The sequence below is a fragment of the Silurus aristotelis genome, assembly GCF_946808225.1.
Source record: "Silurus aristotelis genome assembly, chromosome: 2".
Taxonomy (NCBI): Eukaryota; Metazoa; Chordata; class Actinopteri; order Siluriformes; family Siluridae; genus Silurus; species Silurus aristotelis.
In genome coordinates, this window is record NC_139575.1 from 11,550,883 (window position 1) to 11,561,628 (window position 10,746).

At 37.0% G+C, this 10,746-nt stretch overlaps 1 protein-coding gene across 10 annotated transcripts in view; it reads left to right on the plus strand.

Moving 5' to 3' along the window:
- The window catches only part of sgip1a (SH3GL interacting endocytic adaptor 1a), a 75,928-nt gene extending 73,303 nt beyond the window's left edge, over positions 1-2,625 (plus strand). For all 10 annotated transcript variants that reach the window (XM_083566677.1, XM_083566674.1, XM_083566676.1 and 7 more), the window contains 2 exons: positions 84-248; positions 454-2,625. In XM_083566677.1, the coding sequence (XP_083422803.1) occupies positions 84-248; positions 454-476 (188 nt within the window). In that variant the 3' untranslated portion in view covers positions 477-2,625. The remainder of the gene's footprint in view (positions 1-83; positions 249-453) is intronic.
- The last annotated feature ends 8,121 nt before the right edge of the window (positions 2,626-10,746 follow it).

The window sequence follows — 10,746 nt, forward strand, 5'->3', positions numbered from 1 at the left end:
TGTATTTTACTTGATCTCAGTGTCTATTATTGAATTTTGTTGCAGCCTGTTCCAGCTCTTTTTACTTTTACTTCCTGCTCCAGGCGTTGGCTCCTTGCTGGCACGGTTCCAGCTAACGAACGGCCCCAGTAAACCTGCCCCTCTAGCTGTACAGTTCACCAGCGAGGGCAGCACACTGTCAGGCTGCGACATCGAGCTTCTCGGCTCCGGATACAGATTCTCCCTCATCAAGAAGAGGTTTGCTGCAGGTGAGAAAGAAACCTAATTGAACAGGAAATCTTGAATTTCCTATTATTGAATTACAATTAAACTAAAATCAGATGAATAAACCTCTGCCTGCGAATGTAAACTATGAATTTTAACTAGATCTGAGCAGGGAATTAATGCAACTAGATTCTATAAATATTGCCATGTTTATTCTGTAAAACTACTCGGCTCTTCCTCTCTTTGTAGGAAAATACCTGGCAGATAACTAATCTGCATCACAGCCCCCATGCAGAAGTGTGTGTCTATACAGACTAAATTAATTTTACTCAACGCGTAGGAGAGATGATCATTCTGACCTCGGCCGGATCTTTTGGGGATTCCCTTTATAGATTGTCTGACCCAGGCAGAGGCCTCACTCCAGCAGTATTTTTAGGATGTACTTCTTGTATTTGTAAAACCGTAAAACGTTACAGAACTGTATCGCCGCTGTTAGACAGCATGGGTTTCTCCTAAGACTAGCCTCTCGTCTGTCTAACGTCTAATCGTTGAACTTGTCGGCTGTGGCTGCCTGAATACTTTATATCTCTCTAAACATGCTGTCAGTGTTAAAGCTTCAGTAAGACATTGTGTCTCGAGAAGTTTTCCGTCTCGAACCTTGGAGGTGTTTTCAGACTGACATGATGCTTTCAGACTGAATAGGGAAACGTTCAGGTTTCGACCTGCCGCTTCTTGGCAGTCGTGGAGTTAGAGGGCAGATCGTTTTAGATACTACTACTTTATTACTCATTCAGGTTCAAAAGTTTAATCAAAAAAAAAGGAATAAAAAGACGATCAGCAATCGCAGCAGATTTATACCATTAATGTGAAAACCTTGTTTTTGTGCTCCAGGTTTTTGGCACGTAACGTCTTGTCCTGTTTTTGGTTCCTGTTTTTGGTTCCTGTTTGGGCAGCCACAGCTAAAACTATGTCTTGCTTGCGATTGTATTTAAAAGTTAACAAAAAAAAACCAACAAAAAAGGATTTCTTTCAGTTGCAAAAAAATGAGCTGTTTAAAATGTAATTTTAAATGGATAATATATATCTTGAAGGGCGTTTGGTGTTTTTTCCTCATACTGGTAAATAGCCTTTCTGTTGTTCCTAAGACAGCAGTGTTAGACTTCTGATCACTATATTTTTATTTATTCCTGATCATTTGTTGTACAAAAAAGATTTCTGTGACTGTATATGTATAAACTCTGAATGGTATCACAGTTTAGGATCCTTAAAGTTATAAATATTTGATTTTTTTTTTTTTTGTTATTTGTGTAGTTGGTAACCTGTGTACAGTATAATGCGGAGGTATAATTTTTACATTAATTTCAGATATAATTTTTTAAAACTCAAGTGCAAATCAAGAATCGAGCTGTATGTATATGGGTGGGGGGGTAAAAGTGGTTGAATACTGTAACTGTGTGGGTGGATCATACTTTATAAAAGCAGTGTTATGTATATCAGCACTATTAGTTAAAACATGAAATGCTTTTGGACAGTTTATTCACTTTTACCGTTCACACTATCATGCTGTATTTGACTGTTCTCATCTTCCTGTTCAGATGTTCAGATTATTTCACATCACGAGCATGAACCCTTTTCAAACAATGCAGCGCTTGAGTTCATGGATTTATTTTGTGAATCATAATGTCTCTGTGAGATGATAAGGACGAGGTTTGGCGAGTGGTTAGGATGACCAAAATGCTTCTTCTTTCTTTTTTTTGTATTTGTGTTTACCTTCAAAACGATCCCCAAGAGAGAATAAGCAGCATATTTTTAAATGTTATAAACTATTAATAAAGTCATAAGAAATTGTTTTTTGTGGAAAAAAATACCACTGAGTAACATTTGAGCTTCCCACATGCTCTGATGTTTGTTGTGAAGAACAAAAACAGCCTCCTGTCACATAAAGTGGCTGCTGTAGAGAAAACACTGGTGCTTCAAGAAAGTTTATTCCCCTTTCAGTCTCTCATCCCCCCTTATATCTGCTGTACATTGTGGAGGATCAGAGGATCAGTAAATTGGCCTTTAACATAGACGCAACATTCCGCATTAAATTGAACACATTTTGGGACTCCTGCGTGCAGTTTTATAGCAGTGGATGAGTTTCTCTCAATAATCCAAGCTAAAGTGTTATCCAGGCTGTGCTTGAGAACCAGGAAGTTGTGTTTGTATGTCAGTCAGGTACTGTTATTGGTGGGTGCGTGGTGGGTGAGTGTGTATGTGAGTGTTCCTGAGGTTGTGAGCATGTTTGACCGTCTGTTGTTTGATCATTCTAAAGTTTTCTTGCCAGCAACACGTGCAAGCTGTGTTTGTACAGATGGTATTAACAATGAACCCAATATTCTTTGCTCTTTCCAAACCAATAAAAGATGTAAGCAGAGTGTATGAAAGATTATTTTCCTTTTCCTACTAAGACTTGTGTGTACGATCTATTCATTCATCTTCAGTCATCTGAAGTCTAACCTGAGAACACTGGATGTGAAGTGGGATAAAGACCTTAGTGGAATTACACCATTCACACACGCAATTTATCTGCCAACACGCTCTTAATGCGGTGCAGCATTGATGCACTGAAAAACAATAAAAAAATTAATAAATACAGAATATTACAAACATTGTTAGATATTTAAATCCCTGATGCAAAGATGCTCCTGTGTCGGTCGCAGGTCATGGAAAGTGAAACTTAAATCTGTCGCAGGGGGGTTGGATTTATTCATGCACGTTAAAAATATTATTAAAGGCTTCTTTTTATATTTTTATTTACAACATTATCATAATACGCTGCATATAAACGTATTCAGAGAAACCGGTGGTTCTATGTGAAGTCATATATTGAGCACCTACATATAAACAAAATGGCATGATCCTTGTTTTATAACACCGCTGCACAGATTCAACTAAGATTAGTAGTCGAATTAGGCTCCTCCTAACGAAGTATCGAATCTTCGACTATTCGGGGTCACCCCTACAACTTTTGCTGAAATGAATTAAAAAGACACTAGAAAGTTGATTATATAGTCTAAAGTAGTTCAAAGGTAAAATCATGATAATGATGAAAATGTTTGATGCAATATACCACGTCTGGGTTTACAAAATATTTCAACTTTCAACAACTGTTTGTGCAAAAAGCTGTCCTCTAGTTTAAAACATTTTCCATACTCCTTGCTTTAACAATTAATTTAATTCTTGTTCATATACTGTTGCAAAATGTGTAAAGGTTTAAAAGTTTTGTAAAGGTATTACTTATGTAGGCGAAATTATTGTTCAATTGAGGACGTGTGTGAATGCAATTCTTAATACAATCTTAAAAATACACTGAAGAAAACTAAGTAGACAAACAATTCATTATGCTGTAACATTTATTAGACCAAATACATGTCAAAATATACATTACAATCAAACTTTGTTTCTTGAACACAAAACACATTCTGTTTTTCCTCTACAAAACAAGCACTCATTATATTGAAAACACAGCGTTTGAACCAAGCAAGACACAATGTTTCCATGCCGCACTGCTAGGGCATGCTTACTGATTCACCAGTTATGTTCAATACCATGAACAGCTAATCTTGAATAATACCCGGAAGGTCTTGCACTCTCTCTCTCGTGCACACACACACATCTACACTGTGGAGTTTGTGAAATTGTGAGGAGAGTGTGTCCTGTCCTCAGCAGAGGAGAGAGAGGTCACTCTTTCGGCATCCCACCTGACAGCATACACTGGTTATCATAGGGTTCAGGTCTCGTGTTGACAGATCAGACCGTGTGTTCTCACTCAGCTCCTCACTGCTCTGATCTGCAAGTGAAAACGCTACAGAACACACACACACACACACACACACACACACACACACACACACACACGCTTTCAGGACAGTAACTGCATCCACTTTTTAATAAGAATGTAACATTACCACTGTCAGTGTTGAAGAAGTCTAAAGGCAGGTCATTGTAATAGAATAGGCTGCGAATTTTCAGAGTAGCCCAACATAGATACAAACAAAAAGTGATATCCGAACAGACGATATTAAGCAGGATCAGAGAAACATTATTTTTCTAAGGCCCAGACTTCAGAATTGTCCAGTTGGATTATCTAATTACACAGCAGAGAAAATCCAGTTACACAGCATAATGTATCTATTAGAAATGCATGTTAGCATAGCTAATCATAATTACACTGTGTAACAAATCAGGCCTGCGTTCTGGTGCTGTCATCGGGTCTGCTCATTCACAAATCTGGATATGGATGGAAAATCTGGACAATAAATCGGGAGTTTAAATTACAGCAAAATTGTATTTAGAGAATGCGTTTGGTGGATCATTAATAAACAAATAAGAGAAATGGCAGTAGCTCATACTGAATATACCACGCAGCCCCTATGGTACCTTAGTGAATTCATCTAGACATTGTCACTTTAATACAATAATGTTTTGAAAATAAATTTTTATGAAATTTGTTAGTGAAAACACAGTTTAAAATGTTATTCCTAATGTTCCTGAACATTCGGTCCTGATGCGGATTCCCGCGAATTTTAAGATAATCCGCAACCTGCTGTAGTTAGGTTCCAAATGAGAACCCGCAAATTTTCCGATTCGCAAGTTCCAAACCGCGAATTATCGGGGGTTGTCTGTATTACTTTTCTTTATTTTGGGGCAGTGTTAAAGCACTGAGGTACTGGGTTACTGATCCGAAGTGTGTGATGACAGCACTACAGATTGCTCCTGCAACTGCTCAATTAGATTATATCTTGATTGTAAGTTGCTTTGTATAAATAAGGTAGGATAATGGCATAGTCTCAAATGGGTACTGGGTACCTAAAAATGTCAGACTTCCCTGTGCCTATTTATAACATGCTCATACCTTACAACACACATTGTGGTGTTTGCCTTTATATTTTGCAACTATATAAAGTAATTATTTACAATTCCAATAAAAGTAGTCAGAATCTTTTTTGCAAAATGTGTGGAGTTTTGTAAAAAATTTGTCTGACACTTTATAGTTCAATCAAGGATATGAGTGAATATAAGAAATTATGAATCTGAAAGACTGCATGTAATATATAACTGCAAAAGTATATATAGACAAATATAATTATGGTGTTATATTTATTAGACAAAAATCAAAAGCAAAAACAGACTTAACTATGTATTTAGTGCAATAATAGAAGAAATGTATGCCTGTGGATACTCTGACTTACCTTCATTTTGGGGTGTAAGCAGCCTCCTCCACCTTGAGCCTCCACAGGTGTAGACCACGGCTCGGATGAACTCACGGCCACAGAGCTTGACTGTTTTGATCTCTGCCTGCACCTGCACCACGCTGCAAACAGCCCACAGGAGCAAGAAGGGCACCAGAGGCAGTCGATAACTTACTTTCATCGTGGCTTCTACACAGTCCTTTCTTCTTCTCTACTTGATCTCTGTTTCTTCACTAACTTTAAGGCTGGAAGTTGGACTATGTAATGGTCTGTAACTCGTGCTCTTTTTATACAGTGGCAAGCTCCATCCTCATCGAGTCCATCGTTTCATCGAGTCCACCTCCCCTTCAAACTCCACCCTGTTCACAGAGTCCCTCTCAACTAAACATGTTTAAACGTCTGTTATCTTTAAAGGCAGAAAATAATGCCATTTTCTACAGGTAAAAAAAGTGCTTTACTGCCTAAATCTAGAATCCAATTACATCCTTTTTGGGAAAGCACATTGTCTCCTAACTGCTCCAATATAATGGTTTCATTGCAGTGATATTCTTCAAAATGCAAAGCTAATCGAGTCATACCTCGAGCAACAGATCTCCCCTCCTGCAAAACATACAATATCACATGATCTAATTGGTATATTATGTTCTCTAAAACCAGCCGGGCATCAAATAAAAATAAATGAAATGATGAAAATGATTGTGATCACTCTAATACGAAATGTAATGGGTTTATTGTCAGAGCGAAGTCTCCCTCAAGAAGGTTATGTCCCCATATGACTGAGATATAGAGATAAATGATCATATCATGCACAGTACAGCATAAAAACATATATGAAAGCAAATACCCCCAAAAAAGGTTAAATCTCACATTACTGCCCTAATAGGAAAATGCTAAATGTAAACATTGTTTAAATGTCCACATGAATGCATGTGGAGTACTACGGCATATACAATATGTACAATATCAGCATCTTGTTGAGATGTAAGAAAAGTCTCATAACAAAAAATAATTGTTATAGCTAGAAAACCATACTGTATAAACGTGGTTGCTAATGCAATCCCAGAAACCAATGAGCTTCATAGCTTCAAGATCAGTACTATTGTTTTTACAAAATATATATCTCATAATAATAACAAAGATTTTAATTAAGATTTGTAATAAAAAAAAAAAAACACCAAACTTTTTTTTTTAATATTAGAATGTTTATAATTTTACTTTTACCTTTCTTATGTAAGGTTTTTTCTCAACAGAATTGCATACACACATATATATATACATATATACAGTGAGGAAAATAAGTATTTGAACACCCTGCTATTTTGCAAGTTCTCCCACTTAGAAATCATGAAGGGGTCTGAAATTGTCATTGTAGGTGCATGTCCACTGTGAGAGACATCATCTAAAAAAATAAAATCCAGAAATCACAATATATGATTTTTAAACTATTTATTCGTATGATACAGCTGCAAATAAATATTTGAACACCTGTCTATCAGCTAGAATTCTGACCCTCAAAGACCTGTAAGTCTGCCTTTAAAATGTCCACCTCCACTACATTTATTATTCTAAATTAGATGCAGCTGTTTGAGGTCGTTAGCTGCATAAAGACACCTGTCCACCCCATACAATCAGTAAGAATCCAACTACTAACATGGCCAAGACCAAAGAGCTGTCCAAAGACACTAGAGACAAAATTGTACACCTCCACAAGGCTGGAAAGGGCTACGGGGAAATTGCCAAGCAGCTTGGTAAAAAGGTCCACTGTCGGAGCAATCATTAGAAAATGGAAGAAGCTAAACATGAATGTCAATCTCCCTCGGACTGGGGCTCCATGCAAGATCTCACCTCGTGGGGTCTCATTGATCCTAAGGAAGGTGAGAAATCAGCCCAGAACTACACGGGAGGAGCTGGTCAATGACCTGAAAAGAGCTGGGACCACTGTTTCCAAGGTTACTGTTGGTAATACACTAAGACGTCATGGTTTGAAATCATGCATGGCACGGAAGGTTCCCCTGCTTAAAACAGCACATGTCCAGGCACTTCTTAAGTTTGCCAATGACCATTTAGATGATCCAGAGGAGTCATGGGAGAAAGTCATGTGGTCAGATGAGACCAAAATAGAATTTTTGGGTCATAATTCCACTACACGTGTTTGGAGGAAGAAGAATGATGAGTACCATCCCAAGAACACCATCCCTACTGTGAAGCATGGGGGTGGTAGCATCATGCTTTGGGGGTGTTTTTCTGCAAACTTGTCTTGCTATGGCTGATAGGCTCATCCCTTTGGCCTTCATCTGGACAACCTGCTGCCGGCAGCTTTCAGTCACTTTATAACGGCCCACCATCTTGCAGAGTCAGTGAAACTGGAAGTTAGGCTGCCAGTTAAATAGGGGTTGACAGATAATCAAGGAAATTAGCACCAGGTGCAAGATTAACACCAATAACTGGGAGGTATCTGAAAGTGTTCTCTAATTTTGATCAGTGTGTTTTCTGCAAAATAACGTTTTTTTTTAAAATGCCTTAGTTAATTTGTGGAAAAGGTGTTCTTGTAGCATGGTATAGACAGGACAAAAACTCCTTCAACTGTTGAGCAGTGAAGATGCCATTATTTCAGAATTGTTCAATTGTTTATAAATTGTTCTCTAATTTTGATCGCCAGTGTATATAGTTACAGTTGAAGGTGGAATTGCATTAAGGATCGGCTCTGTGCCCTTTCCTGTTTGCAGTGGTGATGAACAGGATGACGGACAAGGTAAGAAAGAAGTCTCTATAGACTGTGATGTTTGTGGTTGATGTGATTTGTGGTAAGAGTGGGGAGCAGGTGAAGGAGAGCCTGGAGATGTGAAGGTACATGCTGGAGAGAAGGGAATGAAAGTCAGTAGGTGCAAGACAGAGTACATGTGTTAATGAGAAGAATGTCAGTGGACCGGTGCAGTTGCAGGAAGAAGAGGTGGTGAAAGTGGATGATTTAAATACAACAGTGCAAATTAATGGAGAGTTTGTTAGAGTTACTGCTTCAGAATGTCAAGTAAATGTTGGTATCCATGGACATGGTTCCAGTAATTCATGCTCTTAGACAGGTTGTTGTATTTAGACAAGCTATAGACATGCTATACAAGCTGTACATTTACTACTCTAAAATGTATCCAAGTTTAATTTCTATAGTATTGTCCCCTGAGAAGATATACTAAAATAGTTTCTGATATATATATATATATATATATATATATATATATATATATATATATATATATATATATATATATATATATATAGAGAGAGAGAGAGAGAGAGAGAGAGAGAGAGAGAGAGAGAGAGGAGAGAGAGAGAGCAAGAGAGACATTTCCATGTGCACTTCCCATGTACCATAATGTCTATAATGAATACACCTGGTGCTTTGGCTACACCATATGCCGTGTACAATGAAAGGCCTATTTAAAGGACAGACGTCTCCCATAACTGTTGTTCTCATGATACTCTCCACTGTGTTTGCTCAGAGGCACTGATTGAACTGCTCAGCACTAAATTGTTTGATTTGCACTAAAAAACTCAGAATATTGGCCTCTTAAATGAATCATGGGTTGCAGAATCTCACATAATGACAGCCATTTGCAGATTTGATGGGGTGTTGATTACACCGATGGGTTGTTATCTGTCGATGGGTTCTTGTAATCACTCTGTGTCTTTTCTCTCCATTAACTTTTAGTATGTTACTGTCAGAAACATCACATCCCCTCCCATGTTAATGCATTGTCTTTTAATTGTTATATCCTTTTTTATTTTGTAAGTGTATTTAGACTGAATTTGCACATGTATCGTAATTAATTATTCCAAACACTATTTCATCTAAATTCTAGATCAATTAAGCACCATCTTTTAATTCATTGAAAATCCACTAGACCACCAACTATTAGTGGCTTAAAGACAATATGTCTTATTTAAATTGAGAAAAAATAAGATATTCTATAAGAGGTTATCTTGGAAAATTTAACTATATATATATATATATATATATATATATATATATATATATATATATATATATATATATATATATATATATATATATATATATATTTCTTTTCTTTTTTTTTTACATTTATTTTGATGTTATTTTTATTTTTGTTTGTTTCCATTTTGTTCTGTATTTACTTTTACATTTCTTTACTTCTGTGTATATTTTTTTTGTTTTTTGTAGATGTACTGTATATGGAAAAGTTATAGTTTCATGTTATTTTCTGTTGTTCTCTATTAGATTTGACAAGTTTTGCTTAGGTAGCAGAGTTTAATAGTTGTGATTGTACAATTAAAAATTTTTGGCAGCGTTTAATTCTGCTAATAGGTTTTTCACTTATTTAAATTCAGAGAAAGATCTTCCATGTATAAACAGCACTTCACATTCCAAAATACAATCCGATTACAACTTTGCATATACATTCTCAGCAAAATGCTTTTAAAGTGCAAAGACGACAAAACATTTAACTCCAGTGGCGGGCGGTCAGAGCCAGCAAAGCCTTCTCTGCTGGCCTAAACACTATCAGAAGCACTGACCTACATTTACAACCTAATTCTAACATTTTTTCCATGAAATTGTATTAATTTATTCCCAACAGTTTTTTCTTTTAATTTTGTACTGTTTCTCTTTGCTGCATTGCTTCCAGTACGTGTATGTGGATGTTAGATTTTTTTGTCCAATCAGATTTTAGCCTCTATGTTCTGCCATGTCAATCTAATCTGCCCAGGGCCTTCAAAGTCTGTACTGCTGGCCTTTTTACCATAGTCTCCTTAATAAATAGCTCTGTTTCTTTAACCAATCAGATTTCATATTTGCCTCACAGGGCTAGCTAGATGGCCCAGAATAGAAGCAGCATTTTTCTGTCCTCTGGTTGGTTGGTCAGAGGGAAACTGTTACAGCCAAGTTCGACTGGCAAAACATGTGTGTAGCGCTGCACACATAAATACATCTGAGATAGACTTTTTTTATGCCTACAGAGGAAGAGAAATTGATTTGATTTCGCAGACATACTTAAAAAAACATTTTTCCGGAAAAACTCGGCATTGTGAGGAGGTCGGCCAACTCTGAAGCTAGCTAGCTTGTCTCAGCCCAGGAAAGAGTTTGTTCACCACTTCCTGACCAGTAAATACGAGCGGTACCACTGACTTACAGCCTCTGAGGAGCGGTGCAAATTATAAGTCTGCACCTCGGGTGAGTAGGTTGTATTTAATTTACATTTTTAATGTTTTTGCCATGTTATTAGACAAATATTTATTTTTAACTGCTCCAGATGATGTAGGTGCACAGTTGCAG